The sequence below is a fragment of the Poecile atricapillus genome, chromosome 7 (assembly GCF_030490865.1).
Source record: "Poecile atricapillus isolate bPoeAtr1 chromosome 7, bPoeAtr1.hap1, whole genome shotgun sequence".
Classification (NCBI taxonomy): domain Eukaryota; kingdom Metazoa; phylum Chordata; class Aves; order Passeriformes; family Paridae; genus Poecile; species Poecile atricapillus.
The window spans coordinates 28,771,610-28,794,000 of record NC_081255.1 but is presented as its reverse complement, the minus strand read 5'-3'; the positions used below and the strand labels follow the sequence as shown (position 1 = coordinate 28,794,000).

The following is a 22,391-nucleotide window of genomic DNA, read 5'->3' as shown; positions in this document are numbered from 1 at the left end:
CTTTTATTTCTTCCCCCCAGCTTTTTGTGTGTGTGTGTGTATCCATATGTCCTACCGACTGCACAGGATTGAGATTCTGCCACACAAAAGAACAGTTTCATCTCTCCTGAGGTTTTTTTTCACTCATACATGAGCATATAACAACAAATACTTTATCACGGTATAAAATAATGTAATATTGTAAACACATAACCTTGTTGTACTGTGGGGAATATTTTCCATAAAAATATTGAATAATCTTTAGAATATACCAGAAACTACAGAAATACTTTCATAAGGAGGCATGACATGTGAATGGTTATGGTGGTGTATTTTTATCAGACACTCACTAGCATAAAAATCAGCATTGGGATTGAATGCGGACACAGCAAAGGAAAGGAAAGCAATCCCTGTGGCTTAGTCTGATAATCCTCTGAAAGTAAATTGGCCCTACTCTAATCAACATAGTGGTTGGAAGAAAAGTGAAATCATTTCACTTCCAAGATAATAAATGCCCAATGACAGAAGGTGTCCTTGCATGTTCCAGTCTGTGGCTATTTCCTGATTGATGTGTGTCTCTCATGCTGCTCTTTCAGCCTTTTTTTGGCAATGAAAAAAAAAAACCCAAGCCTGCTTTAATTAATGAAGTCCAGTTTCACCTAGCTTGCCCTGCTGTGATAGTCCTGTTCAAAATGTTACCTGCTCTGCCCTTTGGGAAAACTGCTCTGTTCCCTGTTTGAATGCTGGCTTGCAGGGTTCCCTTTCTGTGTTTGGGTGTCCAGACCCCAAACTGGGGAGGCTGAGGAACGCATCACCTTTCCCCCAGGAGTGTCACTTTGTTTTGAACTAGTCTTGTTTTAGAAATACTACTCCATTCTGTTCTAATTTTCCAGAGCCCCCTAATCTTCTTCCAGGCTCTTAATGATGTAGTTGATAATAGGATTGTTGGTATTAATTTGGAACAATAATGCCAGCTGCTTGCTTGGTGGCTATTGGCAGAGAGGTGACCTTGCAGGTCAGCTAAGCAGAACTGGAAGTGCTTTGATCTGATCTATACAGAGCCAGATCTGCGCCCCCGAACAAGAAGAGCGAGTGAATTCTCTCCCCATGGGATGCTGATTTTTCTCCAAAGAGCAGGGAGGACAGCATGGCGGTGGCCCTGGACGCAATCCTCGCTCGGATCAAAGATGTTTGTAAAAGGAATGGTTTGCTCATCCTCTCGGTGTTATCCGTCACCATCGGCTGCCTCCTGGGATTCTTCCTGAGGACGAGGCGACTCTCCCAGCAGGTAAGAGCTGCTCACAGCATGTCCCTGCAGAGGAAATGCCAGACTTACATAACAAAAGACATATGTACCTTGGGGAACTGCAGGGTGGGCTTTTGAAGTTAAAAGTCAAGTGTATGTGCTTGTTAAAATTGTTTAATCTGTTTGTCAATCTACGCTGCTCTTTGGATCTTTTCATATGTTCTCAAACACTTGGTTAGCAAAGGGTTCTGGTCTCTCAGACACAGGGTAAGCATAGCAGGAGCACAGTAGAATGTTGCAGGTATGGATAATAATAGTGGACATTTAAACCAGAAGAAATGTAGCCTTTAATATAGGCCTGCAGAAACTGGTAGTGCACTATATTGCATTTTATAATATTCTGGAATACATATTGCTAAAGAAAACACTGGGAATATTTTTCAGCATCAGATGCACAGGGGTGCAGATACTTATATTACACTAATGGTGTTTCATATTAATAAATTTGAGATTTCCCATCATTAGCAGAACAGGTTACTGAAGTCACTTGGGGAATTCTCCTCCAGTATACTTCAACTAAGCCCTTTGCTGGTGCTCATTTCTGCTGTATCAATCAGACAGACAGCAAACTGCATTAATAAATGCACTGTTTGAGCACAAAACAGAAATTTCAGTTAAAAAATAAGGCATTTAGTAAATGAAATTAAATTAAACCGATTCTGTCTTCTGCTACTGCAAACCACTGTCTGTCTGAACATCATTTGTGTCCAAGCCAAAGCTTCAAACACAACTAGGAAAACAGACAAAATGCAGAATGGAGAGATTATTCAGGGCAACTGGTTAACAGTCTCCAAGAGATGGCACATTTCATTTTCATCTTCCTTTGTAAAGGAACGAACAATGCAGTGTTTATTGAATAAGAACACATTATGTAATCTAATTAATTTTAAAATTACCTTTTAAAGCCCGCTATCTTTGCCACTTTATCCTCACACCAAAGGCGCAGATTTTAGCAATGTTATCTGATCCACAGCTCTAGCAGAGCTTGTGAAGACAGTCAGTCCTTAGCTCAAAACAATAAGCCTCTCTCCATGTATTTCCAGGAAATTAGTTACTTCCAGTTTCCTGGTGAGTTACTGATGAGGATGCTGAAAATGCTGATTCTCCCTCTGGTTGTTTCAAGGTAAGTGAAGACAATGATTATTCCAAGAATTTTTGAACTTTCCTAAAAGATATTTGTCATCACAATGGTTTAGTTGTGACTGAATAAGGTGACAGTGCCAGAAGCATTACTGCTGCTGCAGTGGAGCCATAAATATGTGTTTTAATTGATAGGATCATTTCTGCCATACATAATTTTTACCTCAGATAAGTATTATTTGCTTTAAAATTAATGTGGAATAATATTTCCAATTAATGTGGAATATATGGAATAAATAACCCACCTTATCAAAAAGCCTGCCTTAAATCTAAACAATTGAGATAATACACTGTACAAATACTTATGAAAAAGCACAGTTAATTCGTAGTGTCCTGCAGTATTTTGAGGTGTGCTGTAGTATGATAAATATTGAAAAAACCCTGTGTCTCCAGTGAACTAATAATATCTAGCTGGCTTTGGCTGGCAGTGAAAGTGATCTCTTCGTTCATTAAAGGTAGAACCTTTAGTGGTGGCACTTTATCAGTAGCAGAATTAATGATCTCAGTGCTGGTGCACAGCAGCTGCTTTTGCAGTGGGAGGGTGTAACTTAGGGCAGGCTTTTCCCTAAGTTTGACTCTCTTCCCACTGTCTGCAGTCACAAAAACACACCAGCTGGATGGCCAAAAACTCTCTCATGTGCCCAAGGCTGAGAGGTTATTAAAGAGATGGAAAGTAACAAAGCTAACTTTACCAGAGCTGAGAAAAAATTACTGCAATATTTGGTTCCAGTTCTGGAACCTAATTCATACACCAAGACCTCATCTTCCACTTTGAGAAAAAAACAAGGTTCTAGTCTTCAGATCACTGACAGTTGCTGAAAATGAACACAACTGATTAAGAGCACTAATTTTATTTTTTAATCATCTACCCTGACATCTGCCTTCTCATGGTTTTTCACAGAACAAGCTGAGTCATGCTTTGTGCATGAAACTGGTTTTATAACCATAGACTCACACCTGGTCCTGGCCCATGCATCTAGAGAACAACAAGATAATACATGTAAGGTGATTTTTTTCTGAGAGGCGAAAGTAAAGTTTTCCAAGGAAAAGAGTCATACATGAGGAAGTGTAAGGAGGACAGAAAAGGGTTGGAGCAGATTTACATGTCCTTCCCTAAAATGAGTAGTTCTTTAGATCCTCTTGTATATTTAGAGATGTTAGGAAGAGCAGCAGCACATAGGAAAGAGCTGCTCTGGCACAACCTGTGATGGCCCTAAGTTGCCTGGAGATGTGACAGCTCTGAGCCTCACTGTCACAGCAGCTGCACTGTGTTTTTTGAGGTGGAAAGAGAATAAACTTCACAAACCTTCAAAGAGGTTCAATTCTCCTTGCAAGACAGTGTGAGTCCATCTCCCTGTACAACAAACTAGCAGTGCCTGCTATTACAGACTGAAATGGCAGGGTTTGCAAGAAAAAAACACTCCAAATATAATGACATTCTTGTACAGTTTGGGCTTTTTTGGCTGGTTGTCTTTTGGGGTTTTTTTAAATAACAAGCACAGTGTTTTCCACACATGTATTTCATAAAATCAGTAAGCCAGTACTCTTCATTTTTACCAATCCACATGCACATTTAAACTACATTTCTTTGTGGATTTGGAATATCCTCAGCCTGTCCAGCCAGAGCAATGGCATTTAAATTATCTTTTAAATTACTCTCTATTATTGTTTACAAAAGCGAGGAGCACAACACCATAAAAAGAAGTCTAAATATTGCTCTCCTAGTTGAAAATAATGCAAGTTTTTCTTTGAACACACAAGTAAAGAAATTAATTAAAAAAAACAGGAGAGGTGAGAAAGGATGATTAAAAGAGGGACTTGGAGCAAACTACCCTGTTTCCAAGACCAGAGTTTATTGTGAAGGGATGTAGCAGAAGTAAAAAGTGGCAACTGCATGGGTCAGAAGATTGACAATAGAATAGAAAATCTTGTACTCACAGACTGCTAGCAGAAATCCAGCCTTAAACAGGTTGTTAGTTTAGCCTTAAAATGGCTGAAAATTTGTATTCCCCCTCTTGACTTGATTGCTAGAGAGTTAAAACAGAACTTTGCAGATTGTATTAATTAGGAACAAGGAAATTATGATATAGTCAGGTATCTCTGAATGATGTTTATTTTAAAAGTTCTTTGGATGCAGAGGAAATCTGTCAAAAAACAGGAGACCTTTTCTTCAATGTACAGTTTCTTGATTTCCTGAACTTTGTTCCTGTTCCTGGAACTGCTCTATCCCAGAGCTCTTGTACCTATTTCTGATATTTCTGGTGTCATCTGTGGTCTTACTTCTTTCTTCTCCCACAGACAGAAAAATCTTGGAAAAGCAACCACCACCCACTAACCTGTCAGTTTGAGTCCTGCATGAGCTTTTGTTTTTGTTGAGGCATGGACCTTCATTAAGAGTGGGGATTGATATTATTTCAGTTATCTAGTTACATAAACAAGCTTCATAGCATCATAGAACAGCTCTGAAATAAGCATATATTTATTGCACCCATCCTCTGCCTGAGCCCTGCTCATACTTATCAGTATCCCCTGTGCATAGAGTTTGTTTTCCTCAGCTGGGAGAACTGAACCCACACAATGCTTCTGTTGGCAAGATAAAGAAAATGACAAATAGCTGACAGTTTGTATCTGCCCAAGGGATAGTCAGTACTGGAACCTTACAAGACCAAATTTTAGAGCCTGTAGTTAACAGATGTACACTGCTTACTTTACGTGTAAGCACAGGGACCTGGGAATGGAAATATTAATATAGCTCGGAGAGAATAGGAGCCAAATCTGAATTCGTAGTTACACCTTTAGACACTGTCCAAACCCTTAGTGCAGCTGGACAAGGAGATGTCCTCAACAAGCCTGAAAGATCAGCTGCAGAAGCTTTGTAGTTCCTTGATTCTCTTTGGGATAGAGGCTTCGATCCTCATTTGACAGGGACAGTGCAAACAGTGTATTTTCCTCCTTATATGCAAAATATTTCAGCCTTCAACACATCGCACGTTTTACAGCAGGCAGGCGCACAGCTGCCCGTGCATCCTGCCCTGCGAATTCTGCTTTTCAAACCCTTTTATGGCTCTCCGGCATTCCCGGAGCGGCCGGAGGCTCGGGCCGGGATACCCTGCAATGCACCGTGCGGCCAGCAGGGGACTCTGCTGGGACACCGAGGAACCGCGCCTCGCTCCCCGCTCCCGATCCTTCCTCACAGCCCGGGGACAGCCGGGGTCAGTGCCTGGAAACCCTGCATCCCTCATCCCGGGGATTGCCGGGACACTGCCCGCAAACCCTGCATCCCTCATCCCGGGGATTGCCGGGACACTGCCCGCAAACCCTGCATCCCTCATCCCGGGGATTGCCAGGGTCACTGCCCGCATTCCTGCATCCCGGGGATTGCCGGGGTCAGTGCCTGGAAACCCTGCATCCCGCATCCCGGGGATTGCCGGGGTCAGTGCTTGGAAACCCTGCATCCCTCATCCCGGGGATTGCCAGGGTCACTGCCTGCAAACCCTGCATCCCGCATCCCGGGGATTGCCGGGACACTGCCCGCAAACCCTGCATCCCGCATCCCGGGGACAGCCGGGGTCAGTGCCTGGAAACCCTGCATCCCTCATCCCGGGGATTGCCAGGGTCACTGCCTGCAAACCCTGCATCCCGCATCCCGGGGATTGCCAGGCCACTGCCCGCGTTCCTACATCCCGCATCCCGGGGATTGCCGGGACACTGCCCGCAAACCCTGCATCCCGCATCCCGGGGATTGCCGGGACACTGCCCACAAACCCTGCATCCCGCATCCCGGGGATTGCCAGGGTCACTGCCCGCGTTCCTGCATCCCGGGGATTGCCGGGACACTGCCCGCAAACCCTGCATCCCTCATCCCGGGGATTGCCGGGACACTGCCCGCAAACCCTGCATCCCTCATCCCGGGGATTGCCGGGGTCACTGCCCGCAAACCCTGCATCCCGCATCCCGGGGATTGCCAGGGTCACTGCCTGCATTCCTGCATTCCTGCATCCCGGGGATTGCCAGGGTCACTGCCCGCGTTCCTGCATCACGGGGGTTTCCCGGTACCACTTCCTATCCAGAAAATAATAAACCTTCCACTTTCTTTCACTGTGGTTAGTTTTAAACTTCCACAGACACACATACGGGATTCCTTCACCTGCTTCCAGGACAAATTGATTGGCAGAGATACCTATACCTGTGCATCACTCGAGTTTCTCTATTTCTTAAATGCTTGAAGTAATCAAATCTGATGTCAATGTCTTTGTGCTCTGCACGATAGAAAAGACTGGGAAAGGAACAAAACCTCAACTTTCCCCTTAATGTCTTCTCACATTTTCTAAAGGCAATATAAACCCCCTGACTTGTTTGTGCCAGCTCCAGCACGGGCCAGCTGTGCCACAACTCACACACTGTCACCTTCCTTCAGAGCATTTTTGTCCTTGTGCCCATTCCCTACCCCATCATTTTCAGCTCATGATACCAGCTTTGTACTGATCAGTTCCCAGTGGGCCAGAAACTTGATTTTCAGTAAGCTTTGACTTAAGCTTTTTGTGGAGGCTGGTACTGAAACCTAGTCAACTTCAAAGTTTTGAAGAATGATATTGTACTGGAACAATATTGAATAATTCACCATTGTTGAAGCATTTCTAATGCTGCTGTTTGGCATGGATTCCTTCCAGTAGGCAGAGAACTCACACTGTCATTTTCCACAGAAGAGAAATGCAACTCTCGCATTCTGTTCAAACCGCAGAGGTGCTGATGAGCCTGCAGGGAAGGAGGAGATGTGGCTCCCAGCACTGCATTGCTGCCAGCAGGCAGAGCCAGCTCATGCACCTAAGCCAAGCTGCAAAATGTGTGAGCTGCAGACTCGTGAGGAAGGCTGGGGAAGAAGCGGGGCTTTCAGGCCCTGGTTCTTTTTCAAGTTAATTATTATTTCTCTCCCGTATATGTAAAGTTTCACAGACCTTTCACGAACACGACTCTCTCTGAATGAAAAGGTTATAGTAAGGGCTCTCTCACATGGTGTTTGACTGCACAAGCCTCGGTGGTTCAGCGAAGCAGGCTAAAGCCAGAGCTACACGGGTTTGCACCAGCTGGAACATACTGAGCTCTCTTTGTCCTGTATGTCTACCTCTATATGTAATAAAAAGTTGTATCCTTTATTCCAACACCCTCCTTGTTTATATGATTAAGCTTTTATCTGGAGAGAAAAAAAGGACCAAGTTTTCTAAGACTGATTAGGAGTAAGCAGTGAGAATGCTTGTGGGAAAGAATTGTCAGGGCAGATTCAAACTGTTTAACTGTTGTAACAGGCTGGTTACTCCAGTGAATATTCCCTTTGGAAAAATCAGTTTAGTTATTTAAGCTTAGGAAGATTATTACATTTTGTATTTATTTACCACCAACCATTTTCTAGATGTTTAAGAAATATTGAGTAGCAGAGATTTGATCCTTTTCCATGAGCAGATCCTCTTAAAGAAATATTATTCCCTTTATAGTCAGAATAAAAGAACTGACTTGACTTGTATTTTTTAACTATAGACCTTGTTCCTCTGAGTATGTTGCACCTGGTACAAACAAGTGTATACTAATAAAATTTTATTTTTATTTAAAGTCCCATTTGGGGCTAGTAATAAATATTAGTTACTGTTGTGGTTTTGTTGATGACTTAAATACAATAATCTAAATATAGTACTGTCTTTCTTTAAAGGGATTCCTGTCCATAATGCCATCAGTTCTGGTAATCCTTCATCCTTCTGCTCACATTCCCAAGTTGGTGATTCTTACTCATGCTCTTAAAGCCTAGTATTTAATTAGAAACTTCTCTTTTTAGTACCCTTTTCCCCATATTTTTTCCCCCAGCTCTCTGACTGGGGAACATGCTGGCATTTGAACATCTCACCAATGACAGATATTGCTCATTGTGTTTCATTGGAATTCTGTCATTGTTCAGCTGTACAGGGCCATACCAAATTGTCCTGGGTAGGCTGTGTTGGCACAGTTTGTTTGCTCTCAGCTGCAGATGAAACTGGCAATAAACCAAACACGAGATTATTTGTCTGTTTTGCTACTTAAGATTACCATTTGTTAGGGATGAAAATTTTGACCCAAACTCTCTAAGACCTGTATTGCAATTGACAATCTAAACCTTTTACCATGATTATAAACCACTGTCTGATAGTATCAGTACAATATCCTTTCAGTAGGATAACAGATGTCTAAAAGGCTATGAATTTTTTTTCCTATTTATGATTATATTTAAATAAAGAGGACAGCCAGAGTTACTCCACTCAATAATATTGGTTTTACATGAATAAGAATTTGTGCAGTACTGTTTCTTCTAATACACCCCTGGTACTAAAAGGTATTTTCCATGTTGTCTTGACACATAATTTACCTGAAAACCAAATTGGAAAGGGTGGATAACAGAAGGTTCTGGTCAGTTTGAGCTTGGTCTTTTCTGCTATGCATGTGTTAAACTATTCCCCTAAATACCAGCTGCTCTGTTTTTATCCTTGCACTTCTGCCAGACTGGGGTGTATTTAAAAGACAAGTAGATGTGGCACTTGGGGACGTGGTTTAGAGGGACTTGGCAGCACTGGGGGAAGGAACAGTTGGGCTTAAAGATCTTAGAGGTCTTTTTCAACCTAAATAGTTCTATGGTTCTATAATCGAGTGCAATCAAATTTATGTTCTATATTATCTAGTGAGGTGCTAGGAGCAGCTGCAAAGTGCTGCCTCTGGGTCTCTGAAGAGCCTGCTCAGAAAAAGGCAGAAGTATTTTCCATAGAATGAAACTGCTTTGGGAACACAGGGCTTTTTTGTCTTCACATTATTGGACTCTGGACTTTTCCCTCTATTTCACCTGTGATAGAAAAACATTGGCACTGAGGAACAGGCCTTCCCCAACAGGGGAGGGTAAACATTCTGTGGGGTTAGTATGGGGAAATCTGTGGGGGACCTGAATGATAACATAAAGTTATACATAACATAAAAGTGTGGAGAGAGTCCCATTTCTGCACAACCTGTCATGTGTATCATTGTAATGTAAATAATAATAAAAATACATTTCACCCCAGTGAGAACAAGCTGTTAGGCCTTTCCTAGGATATCATCTCAAGTCTTTATTGCAGAGAAAGTCAGTGTAGAGAAGTAAGTTTTAAGAAGATGACTAAGGGGAACAAATATATTTACTTTAGACAGAAAAGCAAAAATACTTGGATGAACCTGAAAGAGGATTACGCAAGGGTAAGAAGAACCAGCCAGAAAGCAATCTCACTTGACACCATTATACTATTTTCAATTCTCCATATTGCTATTATGTTGCAGAAGTTTTGTCAGATTACCCCAAAAGTCATCATTTGAGATGCTTCAGGTTGCAGAGGAAGATTTTTATCCCTCCTCTATGCCTGAGACATCTTCAGAAGTTTCTCCACATCATCATTGGGAACATTTTCAATGCTATTAGCTATATTTAGGAATATTAATTCGAATGGTCAGAGCCAATACTGTTTTCTAGTGTTTTCTTTTGTTTGTGCAACCCAGAGGTCCAGACTGTTTCAGTGAAAAATGACATGTTGCAATCACACATCATGACAAAATTGGACCAACTGAGTACAAATTATTTAGGGAGTGTCAGTAAGGATCTAGTGATGTGCAAGAGGAATCTGTGGTCACAGGGTGAATGGGTGTGGAAAGCACTGAAGTGATTACAAATGGGGTATGAACTGTTTGAGACCTGACAGCATTTTTCTGTAGTCCTCTGAGAGCTCTAAAATACTTAGTGTGTCACAAAGGAATGGGAATGACACATGGAGCTTGAGGGGCTGGCTGGATTCCCTCTATTTTCTTAGACAAAAAACAGTTGAACAAATCTGACATTTGTTTATAATTCACATTTGTATTTCAAATCCTTTTGCTTTTTGCTAAATCTAAAAATGCTTGAAAGAACTGACAGAAGAAAAAAATCAAGTATTAATAAGATTCTTGGCTCCTTCCACCATGTGAAGCTGAATATCTATATTTAATAGATAACTTGGGTTTGTTTGCGTCCTGATCTCTGAATTTAGGAAACATCTATTTTTTTTATCAGAACAGCTGAAGTCAACAAGCCAACCTGAATTCTGCATGAGCTACACTGCAATCTCCTTTGTCAGTTAGTGACCAAAGGTTTATGTTCATCCCTTCCAGAACTCACAGATGTATCACAGTAACCTCACATATACAGGTGACAGAACAGCCATTGGACATCAGCCTTCACTGTGTGCTGTACAAAGTCCTTCTTTGTTTATATTAGTCCATAAAATCAGATTTCTTATTGCACAAGAAAGAGAAAATAAAATACATCACGTGAATTCCTGGCAGGATTTTTGCTGTGTATGTCAATTTGTCATTAAGAGTTACAAGTGTTTGATGATAAAGGAGATATCAACCTTTTTGGTAAAAAATAAGAATCTTACTATTTTATAAAAATCAATTTAAGAAAAAAATCTCAAAATTATGCATGTTACGATGCACTAGAAATGTAGATTGGTTTCTTTCCTAGAACCCTAGCTGTAAAATTAAACATAATCATTGCAAACAGTGTACTGATCTTCTGATATGTTTGTGTTGTTTTTGTTGCCTGAAGATCAAGAGCCAGATTTTCCATGATGCCTGCCACCTTTGGGCTTCCACTGTGTCTAGTAAAATTGCTACATACTGAGGCTCTGAAAAGTGAATTCCCATTTCAAGCGCTATTTACAGCTGATAATCCAACCATACAGAAACTGCTGCAGCAGTCCTGTTTGTAGTACAGCTACCACTTTCTGCATTTGTTGTTTTGGTTTTTTTTAACTTAGATACTATTTCATTTATTTCAAGATATCTAAACTTTTAAAAAGCTGTTTGCTATTACTGGATTTGCAAAAGAGATGAACCTTAGTAGCCCCTTGGACCTTCAGGAGGATTCTAAACTTATCAACTCCTTTGAAATTCAGGCTGAATAGTATGAAATTTTTAATCATACGAGACTTTGGGGATCATCCCACTGGCCACAGTGACTGAGAGAGTCCCTTAGCTGTGTTCAGATCAGCAGAAGGCAGCAGCACGTGTAATCTGCCAAACTACCGTAACACATCTCTGCCAGGAAGGGCAGACCATGGGGCAGGGTGAAGCAGACAGGGCTGGGCTGTGATCTTCCCACCACTACCACTGCCCTTTGTCTAGTGCAGCCATGGCAGGGGCTTGCTCTGTAGGTATTTTTCATATTAAAAGAAAACAAAAGGATATCCTGAAAAGGGAAAGTCATCCTGATCCCTCTTTCTTACTGCTGAAATAATTTTAACTACACTAGAGACTAAGAGTAAATAAAGTATTAAACTATAAAGAGAGCCAGAGAAAGTTTCTTATCTCTTTCTTTCATTAATGTAGAGTTTTATTTTCTCTGTTGTAAACATTACTCTGAAAATGGTGCCTCCATGGGAGTCAAGCAGCCTCTTCTGAAAGCACAGATAGCTGGGCACAGATAAGGAAAAGTGTGATGGTTCACTGCAATACAGAGATCACCTCCAGCAGATTTTTTTTTCACTGAAAGTGGTTTGTCTTGATTTAAAAGTGCCTTAATTTCTCTGTTTCCAAGTCTATGAAATGGAGATACTGCCTTCCTACATTAGAGAATGTTCCACTGGTGAAGCATTTTGAGATGATTAAACGGCTTGTGCTACGGAAATGCACATTATTATCATGTTGAGACTTGAAGGCACTGACCTTGACAAAAAGATGAGCGACAGCCTGTCTGCATGATCAAGCAGCATTAGTGAGGCCAGCACTTCCCTTTCATGATGCTCAACTGCAATATAATCATCTCTAATGTAGCTGTTGGAGGCACTTCCCAGCCTCACTGGCAGAACTTGCTCGGGAAGGTCTTTTCCACGGCATGCAATTACAAAATGAGAATGGGAGGGAGGGAATGGGATGAATGAAAACAAACATCATTCTAGGAACAACTGTTGGTGGTTAATACTTGACCATTACTTCTTGACAGGATTAATGTCTTTCTAATCACACTAATCCCTTCTGATAACTTTATCCATAATCCATCTATTTCAAAGCAACATCCAGATGGCTTCTGGTGGAGAGGAAGACAAAATAAACATGCAGAACAGGGTCTTAGCAGCAGCTTCTTGTATTTTCCCTTTCTGGGGATATAGGGTTTGATCTTCAGACAGGACAAAAAAAATGTGCCTGCATCAGAGAGCAAGAGAAAAACCTAGAGAATTGCAGAGAAGATAGCAAGTTCTATTTTTATTTGTAAATAAAATACCTGATGCTGATCTGTGACAGACAGAACAAGCCTAGAGGTGCTCAAAAGGGTTTAGCTACTTGTTTGCATGGGACTAATTAGATTTCCAAGATATTGGAAAGAATTCCCTTCTTATTTACGTCAAAAAATTCTATTTTAGTTTTGGGGGTTTTACACAGATTTCCCTCAAAACAGATGTGAAACTTAGTACTCAATTCTTTGGTTTGTACAATTACAAATACTTTAAACAATGTAGAAACTGACTTTGCCTTTTTAATTAGTCACACAGAATTGAAGATATCTTCCCCTTCCCTTTAGGCTTGACAGGTTTTTTTCTATGCAAGCTAAGAAATGGTCTCTGAACATTAAATTACGATTTTGTGGGTTTTTTTCACAGACTGATTAAAGGAGTGAGATGTACAGTAATTATTTAGCAAATATGCAGATTGGTTTTTATTGTCTTAATCCTGTTTTGTCCATTTGGCAATCATTAAAACACACTATGGAAGCTACACATGAATCATATGTGGGGAAGCTGCTTAACTACACAGCATCTCAATGATTTCAATCTATGAATCAAACATCTGCCCTGTTCTTTTGAGGCCAATCAGATTCTTAGGTTTGACAAGATTTAAAGGTACACTGTTTTCCATTCCAGCATGTTTCATGAGAGTCTAGCAGTGGAAGCCATGAAAATAGTTTTGTTCTGGTTTAGAAGAATCTCTTGGGAAACTCTTCAGGAAGTTTTTATGTAGCCAAGAGTCTCTGATGAAAATTAGACTTAGAGGGAGGACCTGAGCATGATACAGTGACTGGCTGTATCATGTTTAGTTTAACTAGCTGGAAGCTTTATCCTCCTGGCCCTCCTGTTCCCTAGGAAGTAAGAAGACTTTTTTGTCATCCTTTGGCTACACTGTGTGAATGTTAGAACTCTAGAGATCAACAGTAATAAACTGCTGTGATGTGACTGTGATTACTTGCTTTGTACAACAACTGTGATGACCACTATGTCTCTTAATCTCTGTGTCTTTTGTCCTGTTCCTTCTGATACCAAACACAGGAAGTCAAACCAAAAATAGTGAATGAGTGATTACTGTTTCATCCTAGTTAAAGACATTTCTTTCTGAAATGATTCTGAGCTATTGCCTAAAATGACACGACCACTGTTACTCCCCAGCCTTTGGAGAACAGGTTCCAGTGGTCCCTTCCTGAGCACTGCAGGCCATGGAGAACACAGGGTTTTGTCTGAGCCCAGACCTCTGTTCATGCTTCTGTCACATCACAGTTACCCTGTTGCTCCTCCATAGTTAATTACTTTTGATGACTTTCTCATCACAGCATGAACTGAGCATGACTTTATCTGGTGACAGGATAATCTCATTACAGATGATGATCTTGTTAATGAATATCCCCAAGACAGAGCAATCTCATTATTAGCCCCCTCAGGATTTGCCACCTATGAGCCAAGGTAAGATTAGATTCCAGCTGAACAACCTTCACCCAAATCCTAAGGCCCTGCATCTTGAGGCTGAGGTAACAACCCTAAACTCACCTGAACCACTGGACATATTTAATTAGGATTTTTGTCTCTAAGTACTTCTGGAAATACTTAGGAGAGCAATCAAGAGAGGGTTCATCCCTCTATTGTTCTGTAGATCCAATCAAGGACAAGAACAATGTGGCTTCCCACAGTGGCAGTGGCTTCAGGGCAGTACCAGGGAGGGGAGTGAACTGTCTCCTTGGCAGCGCCCTCTCCCAGGAACTGCTCTGCCTACAAGTTACAACTCTGCTGCTCAACAGTCAGCCCTTCACACCACTGCTGTCACCACCCTGCATCATGTATCTATAAAGAAGCCTAAAAACTGTTACCATGAAAAACATCCAACTGGTTAAAAATCAACCCGATTTTAATTTTAATTTTTTTTTTTCCCCTGGGAATGTGGGGGGTGGAACAGTGCTGTACTCTAGTACAATATAGGTATCTACTCTGTGCAGCAATGAGCTGTCAAACTGGCTCAATGGCCTGTGGAACCTCAGCCTGAGAGAAGAGTTCAGTCCTGTAAATCTAATAACAACATAGGGTTTTTTAACAGAAAACTGTCACATTAATTTGAGATAAATATATTTAACAGAACTGTTTTATAAAAAAAGTGTTTTAGAATATTTACTCTTCTGCATGGACTCATCCAAGGAAAACGTCAAGGAACAAAGTAGCATTCTTACTACTGTATTTTCACTATGTAGTGCCGTGTTTGTACACTTGTGCACTTTGCAGACACACAGAAAGGTGGAATTTTTATCCAATGATAAATAAAAGCAAAGAACAATGTTTCCAAGTGTGAGAGTTACTGAGATGCTCATTTTCTAAATTATCCAAACTCCAGTGCACCCTTGCTCATATAGTGTTAACAAAACCCATGCTAGATGAGAGATTGGCAATGCAGAAAAGCAATACATTTTCTTAATTAATCTACTGGATAGCTGGAACCTGAACACTAAATCCACCCATTTGATTTCATCAAATCTACTATAAAGGTTAAGCTGCACTTTAGCATTGGCTCTAGACAACCTCTCTCAGCAGTGTGAGGTCAAGGAGATCTTATTCAAGGAGGTGCAGCTTAGTAAATATATATGAGAACAGGCCTGATAAACAAGTCTGTTTTGATAAGAAAGCTGGACACACCAAATAATGTGGTATTTTATTTTACCTGTACTTTTCCTGACATATATGTTTCGGAGAGTTCACAGATAATTATCCAAAGTTAAATCTCAGTTTAAAGCCCCAAACAACACTGCTGTCAGTGGAAAACCAAATCCCAGACTCAGGTCACTTGGAAACTGCATCAGGGTCTATGTCAGAGCAAAGAAACCTCAGGGGCCGAAGAGTGCCCTGTCTAATTTGCCTGTACAAGAGGGTCAGTGGGAGCTAAATCTCAAATAGAGACTTGTATGGCTTGGCACAGGCAAACTGTACAAGCAAGAGGATGGACACTGGTGATGCTCTGGCAGTGCTGGGCAGGAATCTGAAGAGGAAAGATCCTGATGGGATCCTTCCAACTCAGCATATTCTATGATTATACAATTCTTTTATTCTCTGATTCTATAAAAGGCTGAAGTGATCACAGCATGTTCATTACTCCCAACTGGGCAGCCACACTTTGCATGGAGGTGTTTCCTTTGAATCCCATCCACTGTCCCCATTTAGACTGGAGGCACACAGAACTACAGACACACAGTCTGCTCCCAATGTGCCCCCTGGTAAAGTAAAAATAGATAGTGCTTTGAATTGATTTAGAAAGAAAAATATGTTATTCTTTTAGGTAAATAATTGACTATATGACAAAATTGCCCCTTAGTGTTTTTATTTCAAAATTGTGTCCTCACTTGAAGGGGTGAGTGGGTTTATTAGATTTTCTTCAGAGGTCCATTCAAACCTGAAGTATTCTATTACTCTGTAAAATTATGTGTAAAGTGTGACACACAGAGTTTTAATAACTTGCCACTGCTCCTGTGAACTGAGCCATCACATGTGTAACTAGTGTAAAACTGTCCCTGGAATTTCAGGGAAGAGTCAGTAGGATCCAGTCCCCACATGTGCAGCCTGAGCTTGCAAATTCCTTCCAGTAACCAGGATCTGACCTGGCAATTGGAGAACACCCCTTCAGACACAGAGACGGCAGCTTTAGTGTTACTGGCAAGCTTATTAAAGCACTGAAATGTAGAATCAGCTGTAAGAGAAGCAGGCAGGCTGGAATAATTCAGAAATTAGGCTTTCAGCTGTGTTAATGTAAGGCAAAAGATACAATTTGTGCTGTGTTTTCTTCCCACAGCTTGATGTCTGGGCTCGCAGCCCTGGATGCCAAGACTTCCAGTCGCTTGGGAATCATAACCGTCACTTACTACCTGTGGACAACGTTTGTGGCTGTGGTTGTGGGAATAATTATGGTCTCCATTATCCACCCTGGTGGAGCAGCACAGAAGGAGAGCACTGAGGAGGGTGGAAAGCCCATCATGAGCTCTGCAGACGCACTACTGGACTTAATCCGGTAACAACATCCATTCTTTCCGCTTTCTGAAGGCAGCATTTCGTGCAGAACTGCAGGAAGAACTGTGGCTTGAGCCCAAGTTCTGAATCTAGGGATAAATATTATGTTGAGACTGAGAAAAAAGTAAATTTCAGAAGATAATTTTCAAGCTATCAGATGTTTATACTGGCTGTTTCATGTAAAATTTAAATGAATGGCCACCAACCAATAACAATGGAGCAGGTCTTTTATACCCCACAGGACTCCATATAGCCTGTGCACCTCACCATCAAATCCATTATCAGGGTCAAGGGAGCATTAAAATGTAATGTCCATTTAAATAAGAGTAGACAGTTGCAATAGGCAAAACCTTAAATAAAGGGATGAAACACATTTTTCAGGAAATAATTTTTGAAAGTCCTATTCCAATAGCATATTGTATTATAGCAAAATAATATTGTACAATTGCAAAATCATACCAATTTGCATATAAAGGACACAACTAAAAAGACCACTGCTCTGTATTTTTTTTTTTTTTTTTTGCTTTGGGGCTTTTTCTTATTTATTTTGCTGGGCAAAAGACATGCTGTCCTTTCAGAGCAGCATTAGGGCACTGCTGGAACTGATGGCCTTGCCTGAAATCCCTTTTTGTCCCCATATTTCAGGTGCTGAAAGTGGGATTACTTTGTTGACTGAACATATTCTGTGCCTAGGATTTATTTCACTCATGCAGAGACCAAGTTTTGCCTTTGTAATTCCTCAAGTTGCTGATCTAATACTACATTGGTCAAGGGCTTTCAGGCCAAGTGTGTATCTGCAGCACAGAGAATTCTCTTTGGAATTCAACTTACTGGAATTAAAAATGGTTCACAGTTTGTCTTTCAAAAACCAAAATTCCTGACCCTGACAGCATATCAGCACATAAAGTACTTTAATTAGACTTACTTGGACTTCAAATCAGAAGGAACTGGGAGGAGAAGCTTACCTTTTTTTCTCCTCCAAGTTGCATTTAACCTGGCCATCTGTATTTTATCAATGTCTTTGTGAGAATGGGCCAAATTATTTTAATCACGGAGCAGCAGCAGAGAACAGTCTCTTTTGTAGCTCTTCACAAGACCATCATCTTCATCTGCATTGGGAAGATACCCATCTGTATCTCTCCAGTGACTTTGCCATGATGGATGGATGTGCAGAGGAATTCCCACGTCTGTTTGTGACATCAGGTTAAGTCACATTATTCTGTCTCTGCTGCACAAAGGACTGTAATTCCTACACCAAGAGCAATCTATAGCAGCTTTGAATCACTTAGTAAGACAGAGTAGTATAAGAAGTAAGAGAGAATCTAAAAAAAATGTGACCTTAATGATTGTCTTCATAGTGGCAGTGTTTGGGAACCATTTCTAGTGCGCTGAGCTGTTTCTAAAGCCTCATCCTGAGACAAAGAAAGGCACAGAGGGACACAGTGCAAAGATATATCCCAATGGACCTTACAGCTCTGTCTGGGAAGGGGTTCCCTTACCACAGGTTCTCATTCCCTTTCTCACACCAGCCCAGCTGCCTTTAGAGACTCAGAGTAGGCTTGTCATGGAGATGAGTTAGATGGAAAGTAATCTGGGTTTTCAAAATCAAAATTTTCTCTTGTGTTTGCAATAAAAGACTGAGACCTGAGTTACAATCTCATCTCTTCACCTCTGCCTGGCTGCTCCCTGGACACCAGGGGTGTTGTGGTGAGGTTTGGGATCACTTTATTTCACTGAGCCTCACTGCAGATCAAAAAACATGTCCTGATCTAAAAATTTGCAAGTATCTTATATAATTTCACTTTCTACAAACATTTACCCAAGCAAATCATAATAGCTTGTGTACACATTTCAGGTATTCAAGTTTCCAAGCAGCCATGTGCTTCTAGTCTGCAAAACCCTAAATTCTTCACTGGTTTGGCCAGGTGTCAACAATGACAAGGTCAACAAGAACCTCTCATTACCAAAGGTTAAAAAGAGAGAATAAAGCTCAGTCTCCTTTTGCTGTGCTAAGCAGCAGCCAAAGCTGGAATCTTTCTATCCTGTGAGCACAAACAGATGGTTTTTATTCCTCTGCTATAGAAATAACCACACGTACCAAATAAATAAATAATAACAACAGAACTGTGGGGAATGGGCTTTCAGCCTAGGCAAACACTATGGGTGAAATTCTGGCTCTGCTGCAGTCAGTTGCAAGACTCTTAAATATCTGTGTGGAAGTCTGGATTAAATGTAATGATGTATCCGCTGGTTTGAGCTAGAAAAGCTGATCCTTTAGCTCAATGATAAATCACTTCCATTCACAGCTGGAAACCATCCTTTTCAGCCCAGATTGGCTTATCTTCTCAATTCATTAATTTCCTCTCCATTTATCAATTGCATATGTGCCCAGAAGTTTACACAGGAAACATCTGGTATCCTGCAAATGAAGAATGGTAAATGTACAAGTGGAGAGGTGACATATGTGACATTATTGTGGGGTTTATTTTAAAAGCATGAATCTTGGCATGGGGATACTTGTATTCACCTTCAACAATTTCAGATTTGAAGCCACTTTGAAATGATGAAAAACATTATTTCTTGTGATGTTATATATGACATTGTCAAGTCTAGAATTTTTGGCAGGAAAGATGTTGCTAGAAATTGAATGTCTTGAATTTTTGTGTGAGTTTTTTGCTTTTAGAAGTGGTTTTAATTGGAAATTAAAGAATATACTGAATCAGCAAAAAATTAAACCAAAAAACTAGTGCAGACCCTTGTGGTTATCCTAAACACATACAACACTAATCAAAAACCACATTATTATTATTTTACATTATTTTGTAGATGGCATTTCCCCTGTATGTTTGTCCATTAGGTAAAAACAACCAACCAAACAAAAAACCCAAACAACAACGATTTGGTGAGGAGATAACAGTGGCACTGTGGTGTATAATTCTGAAATGTCTCTAAGTCTCACATCAGCTGGGAAATACATAATCTCATCAACATTCTGAATTTCATGCCTCAAAAATTGCATCCACGCTTCCAACTTTTTTTTTTTTTCTTTGCCACTCTAAACAGCTGTACTTGAAAGAGAACCCCAGGAGACAGGGGGAAGGAATGTTCTGCTGCCTGTGGAAGATGCTCATTTAGCCAGGTGGTTCCTGTGCAGGAACCTCACCTTGCAGAACATCCTCCTCTCTATTGAGTGAACTAAGGACCAGCTCAGGAGGCAGCTGTAACTCTGAAGCTGTGCAGGAGATGCTGTTCTGAAGATGCTTCTCTCTTTAGCCCCCACTTTATTGCTGCATTGAGACAGATGTACAAATCTGCCCTCATTTTATTCAAGGTTTCTGCTGCAAGCACTGCAGGGCCTCTGAAAGTATATTTTGTTCCATTTAAAGCTCTATATAATCCTCAGGCTAAGGACCATGTTGTCTTTAAGCACCTGGTGCTTTATGAATTTTTATGGATTCATTCTCATGATGTGCAGTATCATGAGAATATCATGCAATATCTGCCTTCTGTGAGGCAGGCAAGGACCATTTTCCTTTCTTACAGATAGGGAACCAAAACACATGGAAAAGAAATTACTTCACTGAAGATTGTTCAGAAAATTCTGTGGGGCCAGAAGAAACATTCCCTGCTTATACAAAACCTGATAGGATTCTTGTAGGACTGTGGCTTTGGGGCATCTCAATAGCAATGAATCAACAAACATCTCAGCCTTCTTCTTCCTGTGGGAATTACTGAAATTAACTTTATAGTTTGTCCCCAAAAATAAGAGTGACATTTTAGTAACCTTTTATGAGTTAAGAAATTGAGAAAGGCAGGATACAATTTTTTTCAAGTAATTCAGATTTTTAGTGTTTTATTCAAAAGGACAAAAAGAGGCATACTTACAGGAATAGTGTTCAACTTAAAATATTAGATTTACTCTTGTAGCATAATCACCTGACTAGGAAAATAGAAAACGCCTATAATTTGAGGACAAACATTTTCAAAACTCATTCTGTGAGCCTGGATGACATTGTTGACATTAGTAGTTAATATTTCCACGACATCTGTTACCTTTGATTTAGAAGGGGAGATTTTGCTGCAACTGAAATCATGCCACCTGCATTTGTCACCAAGGGAAATAAAATTTGGCTTATGAAATAAAACAAACAAGCAAAGTCCCAGCCAAACTGGGTTCCCCCTCCTGTTTTATAGCAGGCTGACTGCAGATCTGGGCAGCAGCAGGTGCAAGGTTCATATACATTATTGGTTTTTCTCAAGTTTAACAAGACAGCGTGGTATCATAAACTTATTCAGCTCAAAAGCCCCAAATACACCAATCCAGTGAAGGCAGACAGGATCAAATCACACCTTGACCCATAACAAATAAATTTGTACATTTCTGTTTACTGGAAGGAGAAATCAGAGCACTTTACCACTGAATATTCAGGATTGTATCCAATTTAATAGCAGGTACCCAGAAAATCAATTTGGCTTAACCAAGAGAGGCTTTATTTTTATACCAGTAAGAGTTAGAAGAGGATATAAACACTGTAGAGGATTTATGTTTTCATGGGAATCCTGAGCACTCTTTAAAATCACTTCCTTTCCTTTTTTTCAAGCTAAGGGCTATAGTTTATATTATTGAAATTGTGTTTCTTGAAAATAGGGCAGGAAAAACCCAGGATCTATTGTAGTGTGGAAAAAGTCCAGGCTGTGCAGAATCAGGAATCACACCTTTAGAAGTTTACAACTGAAGACTGAATTGTATGTAGACACAGTAAGATATTTTAAAGTGCATTAGATGATCCAGGTTTAAACTAAGAACTTTTAAAAATAATGCTGTACATTAATGTATCTTTTGCCAAAAGCCACTGTGTACTGTGATAGAAATATTTGTCTGTCTCCTATAGCAAAGTACCATTTTTCACTCTTTTCAGATTGCTAGGGCTTTTTTTGTCTCACAAAACTAGCCTTATACCAGAAATGTTCTGCACTGGACCCAGGTCTTTGTTTCTGGTTAATTTTTAAGAGTTTAATCTCCACAGGAGCCCCAACCTTAAGCATTTACAAAGAACTCTCAAGCCTCTAAATGTGGGGTCTCTATTTGGCACCAAATGAATCCAACATGGAATAAAGATAATTCCATGATGAAAACCACTCTGAGGAGATGGGCTATGAAGCAAATTCTGCTCTCTGGTCAGGCTTTAGTCACAGAGGGAGAGGTGCACAAGGGCCAGGAATTACCCTAGGAAACTAGGAAACACTGCACTAGGAAAGCTTTGACCTCACAGGGAAATTTGTTGTCCATCCTCCTGACAATTGGTCTGGACCTCTTCCAGTGTAAACATACATTTTTAATGGAATTACTTGCCTTGCTGGAATCACAGTGGAACTACATTGGGCCTGTCATGTTACCTTTGGTATAATTCAGGCTTTTCAAGATGCCTAAAGCTGTGATGTACTTGTGCTTCCACTTTCAGACAGCCAAAGCCCTGTTGGGGCTTTGTCAGGACCTTTTCTTTCAGAGTGAAAGTTCAGATCTCTTACTGGAACTGAAATGCCATGCAGCCCTCAGGACAGATAAAAAATCCACATTTGACAAAATGGTTCCATAAATGAGTTCTGCTCTGATCTTTGAAAAAAAAAAACAAAACAAAGCAAGACAA

The 22,391-nt window shown here is 40.6% G+C and overlaps 1 protein-coding gene across 3 annotated transcripts in view; it reads left to right on the top strand.

Moving 5' to 3' along the window:
• The first annotated feature begins 162 nt into the window (after positions 1-162).
• Positions 163-22,391, top strand: part of SLC1A7 (solute carrier family 1 member 7) — a 49,379-nt gene continuing 27,150 nt past the window's right edge. For 2 of the 3 annotated variants that reach the window (XM_058842708.1, XM_058842707.1), the window contains exons 1-3: positions 163-1,267; positions 2,329-2,408; positions 16,529-16,744. In XM_058842708.1, coding sequence (XP_058698691.1) covers positions 1,127-1,267; positions 2,329-2,408; positions 16,529-16,744 — 437 coding nt within the window. In that variant the 5' untranslated portion in view covers positions 163-1,126. The remainder of the gene's footprint in view (positions 1,268-2,328; positions 2,409-16,528; positions 16,745-22,391) is intronic. The other variant, XM_058842709.1, reaches the window with a different exon arrangement.